Raw genomic sequence first — 22,076 nt, 5'->3', positions numbered from 1 at the left:
TCCGGAAATCAATTGTTTTTGTGTAGCCGCCCCCACTTTGCAGCCACGGAGACACGCCGGAAGTTAAATCAAATGTACCCTTAAGCTGGCCGATCACAGGGGGCGGTGATGTAAACAAGGAAGTATCCGATGAAACTCCGGGGGAAACCCAAACGAAAACAAGCCACGGGACACGAATCAGCTGGATTTGTTTTGACGGATTTCTATCCTTAAAAATTACAGTTTGAGTATAATATAGCAACAGTTTGTAATTTGGCTTTCGTTTCTATCGTGGTAAGTCGTTCGTACTGGGCAAACAATGGAGGAGCAACACAAAAGAATCCTTCGCCGAAACCGAGTTCATCTGGTGAAGGAGCTGGACCTGTCAGACCTCTGTGGTGTTCTTCTGAAAAAAGGAGTGTTCACCCAAAGCATGATCAACGACATTAAGGTGGGTTTAAGCACCAACTGTGTTTCTTTGTTTATTTTGATGTTTCAAGACCGACAAAAGTGTGTCTCCCGACCATAGACTGTATGATCAATTCCCACTAGTTCAGTAAAGTTAGAAAGGCATTCAGATATTCGGACTTCCGGGCTCCATAACTCTTCTACAGAGTGCAAGCTTTGAGAAAAGGCCATTTTGTAAAAATCAATAATCAACAACTAATAAATGTCTACATTTGTATAAAATAATAATGACGACTCGTCGCCATATTTATGCTACAATAAATGTTTTTGAAAGAACTAATTATTTATTTTATTATATTTTTTATTATTATCAGTTTTTAATAAGAGATATAAAATATAATAAAGATGCTCACTCATTAGCTCTAAAAATATTAAAGGGGCCCTACCATGATTTTCTTAAGCCTTTCAGACTTAACTATATCTATATATAAGATCATATTTTACTTTTGGACCACTAAAAAATGAATTATTAACGATATTTTAGTTATATTTCATGAGTTTGTTCGTACCCGGAAGTAAAACGACTCGATTCCTGAAGCTCCACCTGCTGCTCCAGTCCAGTTCATGACGTCATCCTAGAGTCTGTGGTAGCATCTCTGTATTTCTCCCACGAAAATAATCCAAATTTCTTCAAAGATGGATGCACATACGATATATCTGATATATTTATTTGGCCTGGCCGTCTTTACACTGCTTCACAACGCACATGTGGCTCCTTCACGACTGTGCCGGACTGGAGGTTTGGGGATTACTCTTACAATGCACAAACTAATCAAAATACCACTTTGGGGTTCTTTATAGTGAGGAATGAAAAACAAAATGCATTTCAAACCTTAAAAAGTAAAATTTTCATGGTAGAGCCCCTTTAAAGCTTCAGTTACCAAACTTTCTCTACTGACTAATCAGAACTCTACAGGGCTACTACAAAAATGATTATAGCAATAATTCACTTTATTTTGAGGATTTTTAAAAATATGAATATAGATCATATTTTATCGAGAAAGCTCAATAACTCTAAAAATAATAAATTTACAGTCATCAAACCTTCTTTACTGCTTAATCATGGCCTTGCTGTCATACTGCAACAAAAGTTATAGCAGAAATTAACTTTATTATTATTTTTTATTTTTTATTTTTTAAATGTGAATATGAATCATATTCTGTCAAAAATGCTCAATAGCTCTGATAATATTAAGCTACAGTCACCAAACTTTCTGTACTGATTAATCATATTTAGTCAGCACAGAAACATTTTAGGGGCTATTGAGCATTTTTGACCAAATATCATTCATATATATATATATATATATATATATTTCAAAAGTTGGACAAATTGAATTTCTGCTCCATTCTTTGTTGTTGTAGAACAGTAGGGTTATGATTAACCAGTACAGAAAGTTTGGTGACTGTAGCTTTAATATTATCAGAGCTATTAAGCATTTTTGACAAAATATGATCCAAATTCCTGTTTTAAAAAATCCTATAAATTAAATGAAGTGAATTGTTGCTATAATCGTTCTTGTAGGCCAGTAGCGTTCTGAATCGTCAGAACAGAAAGTTTGGTGACTGAAGCTTTAATGTTTTCGGACCTATTAAGCATCTTTATTATGTTTTATACTGTATCTCCTATTAAAAATTAGTTAAATCAAAATAATAAATAAATAAATAAAATTAAGAATGAGTTTTTCCCAAAATATTTACTGTAGCATGAACAAGGTGATGAGTCTCCATTACTAGTTCATATAAATCTAGACATTTATTTGTTTTTGAGAAATGATTGATTTTTAACAGAATGACCTTTTCTCAAAGCTTACACTTTGTAGACGGTCCTTTAGCAGCCGTCTCGGTGCCGTGTCTCCATCTGCAGCTTGAAGAGAACACTTCTCATTAAAAGGCAAAATAAAAAAAAACCTTTTTCTTTTGAGATGCATTTGTAGCTCACTCTCTGTTAATACAGAATGATTGAGATATCTTAATGTGTCAGAGTTATTCAGGCTGGAAGTCAGAATCTGTGAATATCTTTCCCGAACTAATCCTCTTCATATAAACTGTCTATGCTCCTGACCGACAGAACTGTGAGACCAAACGGGACCAGGCCCGGAAGTTGGTCAAGGACTTGGAGACCCGCGGGAGTGAAGCGTTTGCGATATTTCTGGCGAGTCTTCAGGAGACGGGTCAGCGAGACCTGCTGGGGCTGCTCCAGAAAACACTTCCAGGAGTCCAGTTCCAGCCTGTAAAACCCACGCAGGAGCTCTACCCTCTGATCCACCCTCCTCATGATGGTAAGTCTGCTCTGCCCAAGCCCAGTTTGGTCATTTATTGGTTGGAAATGATTCTTATTGTTTTGACACTCCAGTGAATGATGACAAATACATTGAAGATTCTGTCCCAAAGAAGCCCAAGACCCATCAAGGTCCATGTAAGAGGGGGGTGTTTATACCGAACCATGTTGGATTTTTTTTTTCTGGTTTCTTTGTTTGTTTACCATATTCTGGTGTTACAGCACCTGACGACGTGTTTAAGGGGCCAGAGACCAGACCACGACGGGACAGCATTCAGGTGAGTGTCCAGCACTAAAACTGGCTACAAAAAAATCCTAATTTTTAACTTTTAAAACATAAATCTTCCTCTGTTTTCTTGTCTTTCCTTGTGTTTTAGCCCTATAAGATGGACGCCAAGCCATGTGGCCTTTGTCTTATCATAAACAACGTTGAATTTGAGCCGAAGAGCGAACTGAACACTCGCAGAGGATCCAACGTGGACTGCGACAAACTCGAGAAAAGATTCAAGTCGCTTAACTTCATCGTGGAAGTCCGGACAAACCTGAAACAAAAAGTGAGAATCAATTCTGCTGCTTCTGTGTCTGAAACGTTCTGAAAGGTAAAGATGCTGACGTTTGTCTTTCTTTTCAGCAAATCAAATCTGAGCTGTCAGCTCTGTCTAGGAAGGATCATTTAATGTACGACTGCTGTGTGGTGATTATACTCTCACATGGGACAGAGGTGAGACTCTCCTGGTTTACTTTAAGGTCCACTCCAAAGAAAATTGGGTTTTTGATGTTTTTAAAGTACCCCTCCAATTTTTAACATGTTTATGAGGTATTGTTCTTATAAAAGAGAACAAATGTATTACAAAATCATTTTGTTTTTGCATTTCCGAGTATTTCTCCTTTCAAATCTCTGTCCATCAAACTGTCTTGGACAGACTCTGTTTGAATGAATGATCTTCTTTCCATCAACAGCTCTGCTGCACATGCACTAAACCCTCATCTGTTCCTAGTGTCTAGTTCAGGTTCTGGAGAAGAGAAGATGGTATCTTCACATTGACTGCAGTCAAATGAGCCGCCGTTCACATTTCTGTGGTCAAATCAGCATCACTGGATTTTTGGTGTGAGTTTCATCCAATACTTACGGTAGCAGGACTGAGAACGCTGGAAAATCTCCACCAGACTCCACGGAGCTTCTTGATGTGACCACGGAAATGTGAACGGCGGCTCATTTGACCGCAGTTGGAAAGGATTGTAAATCAATGAAAGAGCATTTTGATGTTAGCTTTGATTATTTTATCAAGAACTCTGAGAAACCAATGATTGAATGTATTGATCACAGTCAATAAACATTGGAGAATTAGCTAAAAGAGTCTTTGGTGAACTGGAAGGAGAAAGAATCAGGATTTTGGAGGAAGTTCTGTCCATGAAGATCTTCACTTCCTCGTCCAGCTGACATCTGGATCAGAACCATACGGCTGGACATTACTGATACTGATGGATGTTTTTATGTAGCAGTGATGAAGATTTACGCTAGCGAGACACAGAGCAATCATAATCAGATAGGGGGGAGATCAGAGGCGGAGCTGCTCAACTCCAAAAGCCACGCCCCCTCAGAGGAGATTTTGGAAATAGAGGCTTCAGATCAACATGAAAATTGGCTTTTGAAGACATTTAGGTTGTGGGATTTTGGTTAAAAACTTTATAGTCATAATTAAAACATTATTGGGAACGTTTTTTTTTTTAAATAAAAAAAATTGTCATGGGGGATTTGAACATGTTTTTGTGGCGAATCAGGACAAGAAATACTCATAAGAAAAATGCTACAAGAACAAGTTAAAAACACCAAATTTCATCTGAGTAAGTCCTTATATAAAAAGCATTAGATAAAAATCAAGAATTTCTAACTTCTTGGAGAACTTTCTCTCTCATGTAGGTGAGCCACAACCGCTTCCCCGGTGCGGTGTACGGTGTGGATGGACTTTACGTCTCAGTTCAGGAGATCACAAACTACCTCAACGGCCAGCATTGCCCCTCCTTACAAGGAAAACCGAAGATTTTCTTCATCCAGGCCTGTGGGGGAGGTAAGTAAAGTTACACCCCCGAATTCAGGGGAGAAAGAATCACGAGAGTGATTTCTGCACAGATGTTTATTGTAATGAGAAGGGACGGCGCGACTCCCCCTAGTGGCAGATGAAGTCACAATTAATCAATCCCAGAACAATCTGCCAGACAATTGATTAGCAATTTTAACATTTGAATGAACTTAACAAAAATATAAAACCTTTCTACAGTTTATTTTTTTTGGTCAAAAAGTCAACCAAGTTAATCTAATTGGGCCACACCCTCATTGTTGAAAAAAAGGAAGATGGCGGCGCGTGTACACGCAGCGGCTCAGCGCTCTTGGCTTTTGTTTGTTTTTTTCGTGTTTTTCCTGGTGCTACAGTCTTTGGAAGCGTTCATACATTATGGCAGCGCGGAACTACTGCACATCGGTTGGAACTGCAGATTTAATGCTCCCCCCAAACTGGACTTTATCCCAACTGAGATCTTACGGACTACCCCGGCCTTCGCCATCCCCCTTCGGCGACCACGGAGATGGAGAAGACACCGTAAACAAAAGCGGGGGAAAAGAAGCGGCGCGCGTGCTAGGCTACATGCTAATCCGCATTGACCAGCTCTTCCAAGTCTCTTCCTCGCCAATGCGAGATCGCTCGCCAACAAACTGGATGAGTTTCGGTTACGGATCGTCTCGCAGAGAATGGACAGCTGTGTGGCCATTGTAACGGAAACGTGGCTGGACGAAAACACACCAAACGCCGCGGTGGAGCTAGCGGGCCGCTCTTTGTTCGAGTGGACAGAACTGCAGCCTCCGGGAAAAGCAGAGGAGGAGGACTAGCGCTTTACATCCACAACTCGTGGTGCACAGCCGCACACATCATCGGAACGCACTGCACTTCGGACCTGGAATACCTGGCCGTGAAATGCCGGCCTTTCAAGACGGTGAGAGAGTTCTACTCCATCCTGATCATAGCTGTATATATCCCACCGCAGGCTAATGCCAAGCTAGCGCTAGAGGAGCTTTATTGTCTGATCAGCAGGCACATGAACTCTAACGCGGATGCAGCTGTGATTGTGGCAGGAGACTTCAACTACGTGGAGCTCAAAGCAGTGCTTCCTAAGTTCCAGAAGTTTGTAGATTTTCCCACAAGAGACAACAACACACTGGATCAAGTCTACTGCAACATCTCAGGAGCATACAAAGCTGCAGCAGCTCCCCATCTGGGGATGTCGGATCACATCTCGGTGGAGCTGATACCAACATACAAACCGCTGATCTGCAGAACCAAACCGAACATCAAAACAGTGCAGGTATGGACAGAAGAGGCTACCTCAGCTCTGCAGGACTGTTTCGATCACACTGACTGGGAGGTGTTTAAAGACGGCTCAGACCTGGAGACCTATACAGCAACTGTCCTGAACTATGTGCAGTTTTGCACTGATGCTGTCCTGCCCACAAAGTCCATCAAAGTGTATCCAAACCAGAAACCATGGTTTGATGGCACGGTACGGTCTCTGCTCAAGGCTCGGGATGCGGCCTATAGGTCAGGCGACAGGCTGGCCTATAGAAAGGCCCGAACAGAACTGAAAAAGGGCATCAACCAGGCCAAACGCAGGTACAGACAGCGCATAGAGGAGCACTTTGCTAACAACAACCCACGGGAGATGTGGAGAGGCATCAGAACCATCACCGACCACAGAAGCAGTAAACAGCAAATCATCACCCATGACCCCACTTTGCCTGACACCTTAAACACCTTCTTTGCACGCTTTGACACTCCTGGCAGCAGAGACACCGGCCCTCTTCTACAGCTGGAGGAGCAGTCCCAGTCCCAGCCGCTTGTTCTGCAGCAACACCAAGTGTGCTCCACCCTGAGGAAAATCAACATCAGCAAAGCCACAGGGCCAGATAAGGTGTCAGGTCGTGTTCTCAAGCTGTGTGCAGAACAGCTGGCGGGGGTTTTTCTGGACATCTTCAACCTGTCTTTACAGCTCGCTTCAGTACCTGTGTGCCTCAAGTCTTCCATCATTGTGCCCATACCAAAAAAATCTTCTGTCTCCTGCCTCAATGATTACCGCCCTGTGGCTTTGACACCGGTGATCATGAAGTGCTTCGAGAGGATCATCCTGAGCCACATCAAGGACATCATCCCTGCGTCCCTGGACAGACATCAGTTCGCCTACAGGGAGAACCGATCAACAGAGGACGCAGTTTCATTAGCCCTGCATGTGGCCATGTCTCATCTGGAGCACACCAACACCTACGTCAGGATGCTGTTTGTGGACTTCAGTTCAGCATTTAACACTGTGATCCCGGACAAGCTGATACTGAAACTCCACAACCTGGGACTGCCTGCCTCTCTGTGTTTCTGGATCAGGGACTTTCTTATCAACAGGCCTCAAGTGGTGAGGATTGGAGACTCCACATCATCAACGCTGATCCTGAGCACAGGAACACCACAGGGATGTGTCCTCAGCCCGGCCCTCTTCACTCTATTCACCCACGACTGTTCTGCTATCCACCCTACAAACATGGTTGTCAAGTTTGCAGATGACACCACCATTGTGGGCCTCATATCGAACAATGATGAGACCCACTACAGAGAGGAGATCCAGCACCTAACAGGGTGGTGCACCGATAACAACCTCGTCCTAAACACCTCCAAGACCAAGGAGGTCATAGTGGACTTCAGGAGGTCTAAAAAGGTGGAACACATCCCTCTTCTCATTCACGGGGAAGAGGTGGAGCGAGTGGACCACATCAAGTTCCTGGGGATCCACATTACATCTGACCTTACCAGGTCAGTGCATGCATCCTACCTTGTGAAGAAAGCTCAACAGAGACTCTTCTTCCTTAGGAAACTAAAAAGGACTGGACTTTCCTCTCAGCTGCTGAAAAACTTTTACAGAGCCACCATAGAGAGCATCCTCTGCCTGAGCGCCACAGTGTGGTACGGGAGTTGCACTGCAAAAGACAGGAAGGACTTGGCCCGGGTGGTGAAAACCGCACAGGGGATTGTGGGTCAACCGCTCCCACAACTCGACTCAGTGTACGACAGCCGGGTCCAACGGAGGGCTGGTCGTATAGCTGCAGACCCCACCCACCCTGGACACCAACTGTTTGTATCTCTTCCCAGATACAGGAACATCAGGACCCACACCAACAGACTGAAACACAGCTTCTTCCCCAGAGCTGTGAAGTCCATCCACCCACCCACCCTAAGTCTAAGGAAATAGACTCAACAATAACTCTCAGGTTTCTGTGCACTGATTTATTTATTTTTATTTATGTTCTTGCAGCACCTTAACTGTTGTGCAATGTCCACTTCTCTTTCACCGTGTCTTTTAACTGTAATGCACCTTGTATATATTATACTTATCTTATTCTTTCTAAAATTTTAGCAAAGAGCTGCTGGCAGAAATTTCATTTTGCTCTGCATAAATGACAATAAAGATTCTTGATTCTTGATTCTTTGGGGTGTACCATTCTATTTATACCATCATAGTAACACCAAAAACACTTTACAACACTTTGGGGCTTTTTTTGTTTAAGGGGAAAAAGACACTGGCTTTGAGGTGTCCCCCGAAGAGGCTAAACCTTCCATCGGTAGAGACGGTGACCAAACCGACGCCATTCCCATATCGTCCAGCAGCGACTCTCTGAGCACGTCGGATGAAGTCGATGCCAGAGCGACGCTGCCCACCCCCAGTGACATCCTGGTCTCTTACTCTACTTTCCCCGGTTTGTTCCCTTTCATCATTCATTGTTAATGGGTCAGTTGTCTCAGACTGAGGTTTTGTTATCTTCATTTCATTGTTGGATGGGTGCAGGCTACGTTTCCTGGAGAGATCCGGCCGCTGGCTCCTGGTATGTGGAGGTTCTGGACAGCATTCTAGAGGAAAATGCTGCAATTCTAGACCTGGCAACAATGTTGATGATGGTGAGTATCTCTAAAACCTTCGGCTCCGGAGCCACTAGTGGCTCTTTTACCTCTCCACAGTGGCTAAAGAAAAATAAAATAATAGTATTCTTTTTATTTGGATTAGTTAGATTTATAATAATAATAATATAATAAGCTTTATTTATAAAGCACTTAAATTTCCCGTTCAGACCCAAAGTGCTGTACAAAAAAGGGGATAAAAACATATATATAAACTAGGAAAGATTTTATTTCTTGCTACAGAATACACAGATTTCAAATATAAAGCAAAAATTTGATAAAACAGTCACATCCTTTATGAGTTTAAAGCACATATTATCTCGTGCTGTCCAGAGCTGTCATGATCCTGTTTGACACAAGGCATCTTTTATTTTGAAAGGAAATCAAACAAGCTTCTGTTAAACGTAAAAAAATTCACATTAAGAGAAAATGCTTGTTTCTTTCATATTTCTGTTTTTATTCATCCCACAAAAGCACTTTGTTTGCTTCTAGGTAAACAACGAGGTTTCCCAAAACTCTGCTAAAGGCCTCTACAAACAAATGCCGGGTTCCTTCAATTTCCTCCGCAAGCACCTCTACTTCCAAACCTCAGAGCAATGGAAGACAACACCACTGCATTGAAGCAAACTTCTTTCTTGCATAGTGTATAGCAGAAATGGATTTGTTGTCTTGTTGTACCAGATAATTCTGTTATCTAAATGCCTTCCTGGTTGAAGCCTGTGACGTGGGTGTTGTTTTGATGCTGATGCATGTTTGTAAGGGCCATTCTATTGTCTTATATTCTATGTAGCAGTTTTTAGATGGAAAAAAAAATCAACTTTGCTGTGAGATCTACTGCTGTTTACCAGAATCTGCTCTGAGCTCAACTTTTGTTTGTTGCCTTTCTTTATGAAGCTGAAACTGTTTTCACAATCGGTCAGGATGAGAGGAAAAAAAGAGGATTCTAGAATGTAATGTTCTATAATAAGGGTGTGTTTTGTCTGTTTTTCTCTGTATTCATGTATTATTCAAAATAAATGCTAAATGTTCTAAATCTCTCTTTGTAATTGTAAAAGAGAATCAATTTTTCACTTTTAGTTATTGATCCGTGCGCACACTGCAGAACAAATGTATTTGTCAAGACCCACAATGATGAAAATTGTGCTTTTGGTGTTTTTACCATTCTTTTCAGGCATTTGTTTTGATGATGGAGGACGTATATCATGACGTGTAGCATTTTAGAATATTTATCCAAATCATTATTATCCTGGAAAAAGCTAGTAGCTGTTGTGTAGAATGTAGCTGGAATATTGACTAAACTCCAAAATGGACCAAAAAAAGGCCTATATTAGTCGAAACAGCTAGCATGTAGCTGAAATATTAGCTAAACTTCAAAAAATCTTAGTAAATACCAAAATATTCCCAAAAGCTAGCAGAATTTCAAATTTTAAAAACCGTAACTTTTTAATATTATTATAAATGCCCACCTAAACCTTAAATAACTCTCAATATTTTACTCTCCATAAAAATATATTTTGTCAAAATTATACAAGTTAGAAAAATGCACAAAATAACAACAAGCCATTAGTAAAAATTAAATAAAATGATCTGGAGGGCCGGATATAATTACCCGGAGGGCCGGATCCGGCCCCCGGGCCTTGACTTTGACACGTGTGATGTACGTCTTTGTTTTCCTCGTCCGTGCTGGCATCTGGATCAAAACTGTACACTGAGGTGCTGATGCAGAGAGCTTACTGGAAAGTAAAATACATTTATTTTAGCATGTTGAAACATTATACTCAAGTAACAGGAAGAAAATACTCACATCAGCATGAAATGCTGCAGCAGCTGTCTGACATCTGCAGAGAAAAGAACTGAAAAAGAAAAAGGGAGAACTTAAATAAAGAGAGCTGACGTGAACCTGATAGTTTTTAATTCCATTATTATGTATTCAATGAGCTTCAGGAGTTTGAATTAACACACCTGAATGTCTCTTCCAGTTCTCCAGACAGGGTCAAATATTCTCCTGGTACAGCAGAGAATACAAATAACACACAAATCAAATGTTTGCCAGTCAAAATAGATAAATAAATAAAGTATTCTGAGATGTGGTTCCATGCTGAACCTTTAAATCTGTTAACCAGGTTCCATGTTGAACCTTTCAGCCTGAGAACCTAACAGGCTGCTGTTAGACAGTCTATCCAAAGATCACACTTTCATTTCTGTAGCATCAACCTAAACATTGTTCTGTAGAGATCATCACCAAAACCATCAGGGTGAAGTGAGTCCAGAAAGAGCTTCTGTTTCTCAGCTATAAATATTGTCAGAATAGAGACGTTATCATCATCATCCACAAAATATGACACATCAACCTCTCCTCTTTTTCTATCATATATAAAATAAAAAATAAAAAAAACAGCGAGAAAACCGAGGACACTCACACAAAGCAGGTAGAGATCATCTGGACCTGTCTGTCTGCTCTAAGCTGGAAACATCAGCATGACCTCTGACCTGAAGGTTTCCTACAGGGATTGATATTAATTAGTAAACATGCACAGACACACCCCCACGCACACACCTCCCCATGCACACACCCCAACGCGCGCACACACACACATGCACACACACACACACACACAGGAGAAAAAAAAACAAAAAAAAGATCTAAATAGTACCAGCAAGGAGTGCAGTAGGTCAACTTTGAGATCCTTCCTGGTGGTCAAAACATAAAGGTCATCAATGTAGACATTTTTCTCCTAAAGGAAACAGAAACACACAAACATTAACACAATCATGTCTATAACCAAAGAAAAGATGCACCAGAATGACTAATGACATGTCTGTGCAGCTTTCCTCACAGCTATTAGACAAACATTCTCAATCTGAAATAACTCTTCAAATCTTGAGTCACATGATATTTTCTTTACAGTACATTGGACTAAGAATACTTACGGAGGATTCCATCCATTGTGTCATGCTCAGGCTCCAAACGTCTTCACAGGTTAAGCATATTTCATCCTCTTTCACTATGAGCTCTCCTGGAGGACGGTTTTTGTCCAGGACATAAACAGAGAATTTCATGGGTTTATCGTATATATCAATAGAGAAAATCATTTAAAATTTAGATTGAATGGTAATTACAAACCAAAGGTAATGTTATTTCTCCTGCCTCAGCAATTATGAAACCATCAACAAATTTGACTGATAACATTTACTGTGACGGTACAGAAATGTGTCTGTAGAGCTTTTATACACAACACGATTTTTTTAAAAAACATTTTTTCATTTGATTCACAACAATTTCAATCCAGAAATATAAAAAAACACAAAAATCCTTATTTTTTTCCTATGTCCTCCATCACGAGAAAAATGCTACAAGTACATATCAAAAACAGGGCGTGGTTAGGGAAAGGGGATCGGGTAGTGACGCAATCGACAGGCCAGTGGTCTACAGCACGCATGCGCAGTGAAAACAAACCGCCCGGTGGGAGCGAGGCTGAACTGATTGGAAATGCTCACCACCAGGATTAACGGGTCAGTACCGACTACTTTACTAGACCCACCGAACCGCTCAACGGAAGCGAGGCTTAGCTTAGCTTAGCTAGGCTACCAAGAAAGCTTTACATGGTTCCCATGTTTTCCCAGCATGCACTGCGGCTCAAATTATATCTTTGTAAAAGAAAAAAACATTTAAAATTACATTTGTTTTTCTTTATATTTATTTACAAATAACAAACAAAATGTGTGTAATCCAAATTTGCAAAAAAAAAATTAAAACTGGAGTTAAAACCATGAGTTTACACACATGGTTGTAGAGTGGGGTTTAAATACCGGTGGCGAACAAGCGTCTATTGGATCAAGCCTGGAAGTTCGCGGGAGCGCGCGCGCGCTGAAAAATCTTAGAGGAGCTAGTGTGACGTGGTCCTAGCTCCACCCCCGGGGCTGGCATATGTGCTAAATTTGTTGCATGGTTACGTATGCAGTTAGCACCCAGCACCCGTAGGCTTCCCAACAACAGCCAGGCTTGATCCAATACTAAAACCGCTCCGTGTGGTGTCCATACATGGCCACCCGGGCGGCACTTTTTAAAAAATAAATGATACTTTTGTCAACTTTTAAAGTTTTTCTTACTAAAAAATAAATGATACTTCTATCAATTTCTAATGTTTTCCTTACTGATACATTTATATTTAACCCTTTAGGGACCAGGGTTTTTCAGTGGAAATATATTTCAGTACATATAGATTATTGAAACATTAGTGTATCCCGGGTGGAAACCTTCACTAAAAAATAAAAAACGTAAAATATAAATATAGATAAATAATAACTTCTCGGATTTATTAATACACAGGCAGTGCGTTACGTCTGTGCGTCTGACGTAGCTGCGTAATGAGGTCACGTGGCCGAGCACGTACAATCGGAGGTGATAAACTCTACCCCTAGACTGTATATAAAATGTTTTTACAGTCTATGACTCTACCCCTAACAGGCTGCCGGCAGTAGCTCGGGGCTTAGGGCGATTCTGCTGGAGGTATGTTTAGCAAATTGTGTTTAAAGCCGATTTTCTCCAAATGTATTTAATTTGTTGAGATGAAACTTCTACCGAGTCTGTATTGTATTATCTTTAGACCCTATCACTGTGTTTACGTTTTAATGCACTCTAGTGACCAAACTTAAAGGTTGTTTGGATCTAGTAGGTTATTATTTGATGCACTGCTAAGCACTTTAAAGTTACTCCTCTTGTGCTGCTAGTGTTTAATTATCATTGTGTATTCAAACTATGCACTTTATTTTTGATATATGAATTTTTTAATTATAGCTCATTGTTATTTATTAAGATGAACTATTTTTGATACTATTTATTGTACAATATGGAAGTTTACAGTCACTGTTATTTATAGTGCGACCTGCATTTTTTATTGTTGATTAGAATTTGTGTGCACACTGAGAACCAAAAGCTAGCACTGAGAATTTAAATGGAGTTCTTACACTGGCCCTGTTTCCTCTATTCAGGTCAGGTGTTGATGGCGAGTTAGAGCCTGGAACCAAAACATAACTTCGGATGTCATGGACAATTCCTACTCCACTAAATACCTTCTCCTGCTCTGGTCGGGCTGGTAGGAGGCTTTTTCACAGCCGCCCTTTCTTCTTCTTCTGTTTTTGCCCTTCGAGCAACCAATCTACATACCCATTTGGAACACATTTTTCTGTTGGACATTTGGTAGTTTTTTATTTTTTTATTTTTTTATTTTCTTTGGACTCTAGAACAACTGGGTGCATGGACAGGTCACCCAGTGTGTTGGACTTTAACCAGAACCTGATCCCCAACACGAACTTTTCTTCTTGGGATCTTTTCTTTCCTTTTGAATGGCCATTCATGTAATTCATGTATATTTGTCTTTTTTTGTATGTCTTTGTTCTTCTAAAAATTATATGGTAGCAGCAAAACACAAAAACCTTGTCTCAGTCTCTCCCTCCACTCCTAGAGTCGGATTTGGTCTTCTGATCTAGCCTACAGAAAGCATTGTGCTTAAGCTAAGCTACTGGGACACATTGGTTACATTAGGCTAGAGAATCCAAACTGATTTCTCTTTATTTTCCAACCACCTAAAACTTATCAGAAGTTGAGAATCTTGGGATCCAAAGAGTTCATATAAATTCATCTTTACATTTTGTCATATTCTGTTGCTATAATTTAACACATTCTCAATGAGAAACGCATGTATTTCACAATTAAATAAAAATGTAATCTAATAAATTAAAACGTGCCAGAAAATCAAATTAAAACCAAACCCAAAACCTTTGGAAAATTAACCAGGATCAGCTGAGGTTGGAAGAATAACTTAAGAGTTAGAAGAGCATAACTTACATTTATTAGGCGTTACATTCGGCTTAAAAAGACAAAACAATACTTGTAACCACCTAATAGCTGTTTTCTGCACACGAAATCACAGCTGTGTATAGGAAAGGAAAGATATGTTAGAACAATTTTTCTAATTGAACATAAGATTTAAAAATAAGAATTTCTACTTGGGGAGTATCTGCTTTTTTCCATTCTATACCAATCCTGTCAAATGTTGTGCTCTTAGAAATGTTTTGTAACAGTTGCACTTTATTTATCTATTAAGTTTGTGGTGGACCAAGCAGCCAAAAAAGCAGGACAGAATGCAAAAACGTATCAAAATTTGGACATTTAATTTTCTTTTCAAAAAATGATTTAAATAACATACTGGGGCCTTAAAAGAGGTCAACTAAACAATAAGGGAACTCAGGAAAATGCAACATAGGTTATCAAAGTAGCATGAACAGAACTGACCTGAGTGAAACTGACCTAATCTGACAGACACACAAGGGAAATTTATATAGTGGGTGATCAATCCACTGAGGACACACAAGGGTGAACGGAAAAGGATCAACTCTAACTCCAAACAATATTCCAGCTAAGTTGATAGTAACTACTGACATGTGACTATTTTTTCTGTTAATGTTCATCTTTTATTTTCTAAAGAAAGTGTAATAGATTACTGTCACATTCATGACAGTGAAACATTGATTCATAGTGTGCTGATTAAATGACTCAAATGTAATCCTTAAGATTGGCAGCAGCAGTGGCGCCCCCAGAAATTTTTCCCAGGGCTGACCGCTGGGGGGGCACTTTAAATCTTGGGGTGGCACACCAAAACATGACCTATATTTTTAAGTCATTCTACTAAACAACCTGTAGAATAATATATACTTTGATCTATTGTGTCTATATTTCATGTCAGTAAGGTGCATAGACAAATAAAAGTACAGTTAAAATTTTGAGTTGCACAAAAATGTAGTTTTATTTTCCAATCAGACAGGAATCACCATGGACTTTGATGGTTGCAGACGATTTTGTGATTCTTACTGAGAGCAGCCATGAAACAGTGGGACTGAAGAAGAGACAGGAAGCAGAGCTGGAGGTAGCAGAGATGAAGATGCTGAGGTTCTCTTTGGGAGTGACCAGGATGGATAGGATCAGGAATGAATACATCAGAGGGACAGCACATGTTAGAGGTTCTGGAGATCAAGTCCAGACGGAGATGGTTTGGACATGTTCAGAGGAGAGACAGTGAATATATTGTTTGAACGATTCTGAGTCTAGAGTTGCAGGGAAGAGTTCTAGAGGAAGACAAAAGAGGAGGTTTATGCGGATGCAGTGAATGAGGAAGAGGAAGGGATGCAGAAGACGGTTAGATGGAGGAAACTCGTGTTAAAAATAAGAAACATTTGTAAAATTGTAATTCTCTCTGTCGCCACGAGAGGGCACTAAAACCACTGTTTTTGTAACCCGCGTGCTATCTTAGGCACGTTTACATTAAAATTGGGGTCAACTGGACCCCATAAGACAGCACGCTGAACTTTTTTTTTTTTTTTTTTTTCATCTTCATTGGTGTCCGTGGCAGACATAAAAATCCACCTTTGTCATCAAAATAAGGGTGGAGTCATCTGGACCCCATAAGAGAACAAGAGGGTTTAGCAGGCATACCTGAGACAACTTTTAACTGACCCATCAAGCAAAACAGACGTCACGAAAATGTAGTTTAAGTACTTTCATTGTGTCGAAATAAAACCTTAAAAAAGCCATTGTGTTAAAAATATACTTTAGTATTTACTCTTTTCAAAAAGCATCTCATAGTATTTTTTATATAAATAAAAAAGTTCTAAATATAAAGTTCTTTTTAAAACTACAGAATACATAATTACTAATTTGCCTCAGTTTAGCACAGCTGCTGTGTATCCAGTTTTAAGTAAACATCAAATTCATGGAAAACCTGTGAACATTTAATGCTGTTTCTCAACTCCTCTGAGTTCTTTTTGGCTCCTCAACACTTGGTTTTTGGTTGGCCTGTTCAATCCTCTCTGGGATTTCTTCCCAGACATCATGTCTACTTTTTCTCCCTTGTGGGGTTTGTCTGTTTTTTTTTGTTTGTTTTGATAAAAAACAGCCTATTGGAAAAAGGCCCAGGAGTCAGATTCAGGTTTTTATTGCTCAACAAAACCAGAACGCCCTAAATCTGAAGGAATAAATCCTGTTTGTGTTCTGTGTCTCTCACTCTAACTCCTGTGCCGTGTGAACTATGTCGTTTTCCAGCATCGCACTCGGTGAGTACAATAATGATTACATAAATTATGGAGCTTCTCAGACAGTATTTCATGGAAGAAAAGTTTAGTTTTCATGTTTGCTTCTTGTGTTTCAGTGGTGGCTGTGGGCTGTGTGCTTGGACATGCAGGTTTGTATCTACATTCATGCTCTTCATCCATATTCTTCAGGCTAAGCTCATGTTTTATGACTGCTGCTCCAGGTATGCCATCAGAGCGAGTTACCACCTGTGTGGATGGTGTAGTGCATCGCCTGAGCTGTGGTGAGATCAAAACCACAATCTTTGGATTGGTTTGGTCCGCCTGTGTTTCCATCCTCTTCTTGCTTTGCTTTCCAGAGTTAAGTGGAGTGATCAGCGTGCAGACATCACGGTACGGGGCCGAGGACAGCGCGGCTTGCAATGACGGAAGAAAAGCAGAGATCTCCAACGCAACCTGCTCTGATGTGGCAGTTGTTGATATCGTCAAGAAGAAGTACACACATTCACACACAGTTTGCTATGGACAGGGAATACATTAGTGTAAAAACTCAATCACACTTTCAGTGATTTCAGCAATCTTGGTATCAAAACGATCATCTTGTTCCGGACGTTACTGCTTGCATGTTTAGTATTCGAAAACTAAATAGTTTTTGAAATATTGAACAAAATATGCCCCATAGGAAATGATTGAGAAAGTTTTCACATTTCAGGTAGATTAGCAACAAACCTTTAAATATATTCTTGGACTATGTTTTCATCTTTTATAGTAATTTTTTAAAAATGGCATTGAGCGTTTATATTAGCATTATGCTACCACATTTGAGTAACTTGGCATCTGCTGAGGTTTTTATTTTTTATTTATTTTTTGCTGATTTGGAGTTTAGCTAATATTTTAGCAACTACTAGCATTTTTTGCTAATTTGTTATCTACTAGGTTTTTAGGCTAATTTAGAGTTTAGCTTCTATTTTAGCATCAGGCTAACATTTTTGACTAATTTGGTTTACTGAGGAATTTTAGTCTAATTTAGAGTTTAGCTTCTATTTTAGCATCAGGCTAACATTTTTGACTAATTTGGTTTACTGAGGAATTTTAGGCTAATTTAGAGTTTAGCTTCTATTTTAGCATCAGGCTAACATTTTGACAAATTTAGTTTACTGAGGAATTTTAGGCTAATTTAGAGTTTAGCTTCTATTTTAGCATCAGGCTAACATTTTGACAAATTTAGTTTACTGAGGAATTTTAGGCTAATTTAGAGTTTAGCTTCTATTTTAGCATCAGGCTAACATTTTTGACAAATTTAGTTTACTGAGGAATTTTAGGCTAATTTAGAGTTTAGCTTCTATTTTAGCATCAGGCTAAAATTTTGACAAATTTAGTTTACTGAGGAATTTTAGGCTAATTTAGAGTTTAGCTTCTATTTTAGCATCAGGCTAACATTTTTGACAAATTTAGTTTACTGAGGAATTTTAGGCTAATTTAGAGTTTAGCTTCTATTTTAGCATCAGGCTAAAATTTTGACAAATTTAGTTTACTGAGGAATTTTAGGCTAATTTAGAGTTTAGCTTCTATTTTAGCATCAGGCTAACATTTTTGACAAATTTAGTTTACTGAGGAATTTTAGGCTAATTTAGAGTTTAGCTTCTATTTTAGCATCAGGCTAAAATTTTGACAAATTTAGTTTACTGAGGAATTTTAGGCTAATTTAGAGTTTAGCTTCTATTTTAGCATCAGGCTAACATTTTTGAGTAATTTAGTTTACTGAGGAATTTTAGGCTAATTTAGAGTTTAGCTTCTATTTTAGCATCAGGCTAACATTTTGACTAATTTAGTTTACTCCTCGAGGAATTTTAGGCTAATTTAGAGTTTAGCTTCTATTTTAGCATCAGGCTAACATTTTTGACTAATTTAGTTTACTCCTCGAGGAATTTTAGGCTATTTAGGAATTTAGCTAATAATTAAGCAATGTGTTAGCTTTAGCTTTTTGGCTAATTTGGCATCTAATTATGTTTTTTGTGCTAATTTGGAGTTTAGCTATTTTTTTTAGCAACATGCTATTTGTTTTTGGCTAATTTAGGTTACTGGGGAATTTTAGGATATTTTGGAGTTGAGCTAGTTTTTAAGCATTGAGCTAGCTTTTCGGGGGGCTTATTTGGGATCTACTGAGGTTTTTTGTGCTAATTTGGACTTCAGCTTATATTAAAGCATCACACATGTTTGCAAAATTGGCATGTATTGGGGATTTTAAAGCAATTTTACGGCAACATTTTCAGAAATTTAGGTAAACTCAGGTGCTCTTTCAAGGCTCTTTAACAAAATTTCCAATCTTTTAGCAAATTTTACATTTACCAAAAAGCTTTTACATTTTCAGTAAATCCCTGCAGCATTTAAATTAAATTGCGTCGCCATTTTCAGCAAAAAGCTTCAGTATCTTCAGCGACCACTTTCAGAAAAAGTATTCACAGTAGCATTATCGCTGGTAATTCAACCTTTCTAGTTTTCTTAGTGTTTAGGGGTGGTGATCTGCTTTCTTCCTGCAGATGTAATGGGAAAAGGGTGTGTGAGCTGAGCTCAAGTGATCTTGGAGTGAGCGGTGGCTGTAGAGGGACAACAAAGTACCTGCATACCACGTACACCTGCCTGTCAGCATGTCAGTCAAACTTTACTGCCTTCTTTATTGTTTTAATGTGGCCTTTGCAGAGCATGTTGGAAAAACATCCACTGCAAGTTGATGTTGATTCAAATGTTTGCTTTTCTGCTGTCATTAAAAACTATTTGATACTAAGATTTAAAATCTTGTTTTTAGACGTTAAAGGTTTTTTTTTTTTAATCATATTTTTAAGTTGTTTTAACTTCTCTTTTGCTCTTAACCACATGTCAAAGTGGGCCAGATCTGGTCAGTAGAGTGATTATCCAGCATTCCAGATCATAATGTATTACTGTTATTAGTGGTCCGACTTTCTCTTGGGCACAGATGACATTTTACATCAAAAGGGTGTCATCCTCCTCTCCCTCAATTTCACTCATGGTGAGGAAAGAAATGAACAAAACCTGATAAAATAACTAAAGACAAAGCAGAGTAAAACGGCCAGACAATAAACAAAAAACTGCATGATATGATTTGTTTTTTGCCTAAAAGTACTTTTTTCTTTTTTTTTTTTTCAGGCTTTCTTTTTTTTGTTCGACAGCACGTTCATATTTAGATCTTTTTAACATGATATATGGAGATCAAAATCTTTTAGGTTGTTTATAAGACATTTTAGTGTTTTTTTTCTTTTAACATTTACTTTATTTTTTAACTTGTATAATTTTGACAAAATATATTTTATGGAAAAAAAATGTTGAAAGTTCTTCACTTGATTTATTTTGGAATAACATTTTTACCGTGTTATTATTCGTGGTTATGTTAAAAAGTTACATTTTTAAAGTTTTCAAAATTTAGTTTTAATGATTGAATAAATGTTTATCCTCTTCAGGTTCAGTCCACGACTTAAGGTTTGTTTTAGATTTTGTCCCTTGTGCGGCTGAGTTTGACACTCCTGCTCTTCACCTTTCCCAGCTTTTCTCAAAATCAGCACAGTCAGGAATTTACGAGCAAGGATCTAGAAATAAGGATATTTATTTGAAAATGAGTCAAAATACTTTGACTCCATACTCTTGACAGTGGAAAAACTTGATTTAAGATAAAAAAAAAACTCACTGTAATTTTTGGTTAAATTCTAAGGATGTTATTTTAAAGTTCTATAAATGTTGACAAGTTATACTGGCATTCACTAGTGTTAGTTTGTATCCAGATTAATTAAGAACTTGTACAAAGATGATATTCCCACACATCCCTCACCTTTTTTGTTCTAAAATGAGTCATTTTCACTTATTGCTCTAGACTTTTGTGACTAATCAAAATGAGCGACAATAAGCTACACAAAAACTCAAAAAATAAAACAATTTGATTAGAACTAGCAAAAAAAATGCTTGTTATTGGGCTGTATAACCTTCAGTATGAAGTTATTTTAACATCTAACTTTTTTAGCTTATTTGTTTTTATGCTGCACAGACAGATCATTTTACTACTTTCTAGTGATTTTTTTCTTTTTAATATCGGTGTTATTTCCCTATTTTTCTGGCTGCCTCTTTCCGCAGAGTTGTTTGTTTTTTTAAGAGTTCTGCAGTTAATTGTTTTAAAGACTGATGTTTATTTCCTTATGTTCTTTCTCACAGTTCACCACGTCACATGTGAGCACTCTTTGGCACACCTGCAGTGTGGTAAGATCTCCTTTTGTCTGCTTTTAGTGCCGATAACATCAGAACCAAAGTGCTCCCTTTTTTACATACTAGGATAAAAAAGAAGGCAAGATGTTTTTCTCTACAAGTGAAAAGTTGCCAATGGAACCAGAAGAATTTGCTGCTTTAAAATTTTTAAAAAATAAGCTGTGATGTCCTACCCATTAAAGATATTTATATTATATTTAGATAAAAATTGGAAATATCTTAAAATGATCATTTATTGCACAAAAGGGGACTTTATTTCTTTTAAGACCCACTCCAATGAAAATCATAACTTGGTGTTTTTAACATGATCTTGTAGCTTTTTTTGTGATGGAAGACATTTCTAAAATAATTTAAGATAAAACTGTGTTTCTGAGTATTTCTTGATTCAAATTCTGATGGATCAGGACCAGATAAAACCGGATGTTTAAAAACATCTCATATTTGTGAAATGTTCCAGTTTCTGTTTCTTGAAACAAGACCACCTCCCATTCACAAACAAACACGGATTCTGCTAAAAAATATAATTATTTAAGTGAATCAAACTTGTTTTATTAGAGATATTATTTATCCATCCATCCATTTTCTTGACCGCTGCTTCCCTTTCGGGGTCGCGGGGGTGCCGGAGCCTATCCCAGCTACTGATGGGCGAAGGCGGGGTACACCCTGGACAGGTCTCCAGTCTGTCGCAGGGCCTCAATCACACACACAGTCACTCTCACATTCATACCTAGGGGCAATTTAGAGTCACCAATTAACCTATGAAGCATGTTTTTGGACGGTGGGAGGAAGCCGGAGTCCCCGGTGAAAACCCACGCATGCACGGGGAGAACATGCAAACTCCACACAGAAAGGTCCCAGCCGGGATTCGAACCGGGGCCTCCTCGCTGTGAGGCGAGAGCGCTAACCACTGCGCCACCGTGCAGCCCCAGATATTATTTAAAATAATCAAAATATATTTAAGATTCATTGCCTCAAAACAATTTGCTAAATCTTATTGAATAGATTTT

General features: G+C 38.8%; 2 protein-coding genes across 4 annotated transcripts in view; both read left to right on the top strand.

Annotated features, from left to right (window-relative positions):
* Window positions 1-132: 132 nt before the first annotated feature.
* Window positions 133-9,752, top strand: casp9 (caspase 9, apoptosis-related cysteine peptidase). 3 transcript variants are annotated; one of them, XM_024292862.2, is made up of 10 exons: window positions 134-430; window positions 2,519-2,729; window positions 2,804-2,860; window positions 2,951-3,006; window positions 3,106-3,282; window positions 3,360-3,449; window positions 4,650-4,797; window positions 8,328-8,516; window positions 8,606-8,715; window positions 9,208-9,752. In XM_024292862.2, exons 1-10 carry the CDS (start codon window positions 299-301, stop codon window positions 9,334-9,336), a joined length of 1,299 nt encoding a protein of 432 aa, XP_024148630.1. In that variant the 5' UTR covers window positions 134-298; the 3' UTR covers window positions 9,337-9,752. The 3 variants fall into 3 exon arrangements, with proteins under 3 accessions (XP_024148631.1, XP_024148630.1, XP_024148629.1); XM_024292861.2 differs by having other exon boundaries at window positions 2,804-2,866; XM_024292863.2 differs by lacking the exon at window positions 2,804-2,860 and having other exon boundaries at window positions 133-430.
* A 2,355-nt stretch (window positions 9,753-12,107) lies between these two features.
* The window catches only part of LOC112159802 (rhamnose-binding lectin), a 22,226-nt gene continuing 12,257 nt past the window's right edge, over window positions 12,108-22,076 (top strand). Inside the window, exons 1-9 of the mRNA XM_024294104.2 lie at window positions 12,108-12,228; window positions 13,184-13,225; window positions 13,708-13,811; window positions 16,814-16,824; window positions 16,920-16,952; window positions 17,025-17,084; window positions 17,160-17,295; window positions 19,341-19,450; window positions 21,019-21,063. Of these exons, the coding sequence (XP_024149872.1) occupies window positions 13,762-13,811; window positions 16,814-16,824; window positions 16,920-16,952; window positions 17,025-17,084; window positions 17,160-17,295; window positions 19,341-19,450; window positions 21,019-21,063 (445 nt within the window). The 5' untranslated portion in view covers window positions 12,108-12,228; window positions 13,184-13,225; window positions 13,708-13,761. The remainder of the gene's footprint in view (window positions 12,229-13,183; window positions 13,226-13,707; window positions 13,812-16,813; window positions 16,825-16,919; window positions 16,953-17,024; window positions 17,085-17,159; window positions 17,296-19,340; window positions 19,451-21,018; window positions 21,064-22,076) is intronic.

The sequence above is a fragment of the Oryzias melastigma genome, linkage group LG7 (assembly GCF_002922805.2).
Source record: "Oryzias melastigma strain HK-1 linkage group LG7, ASM292280v2, whole genome shotgun sequence".
NCBI classification, from domain to species: Eukaryota; Metazoa; Chordata; class Actinopteri; order Beloniformes; family Adrianichthyidae; genus Oryzias; species Oryzias melastigma.
This window is presented reverse-complemented; position numbering and strand designations above follow the sequence as displayed.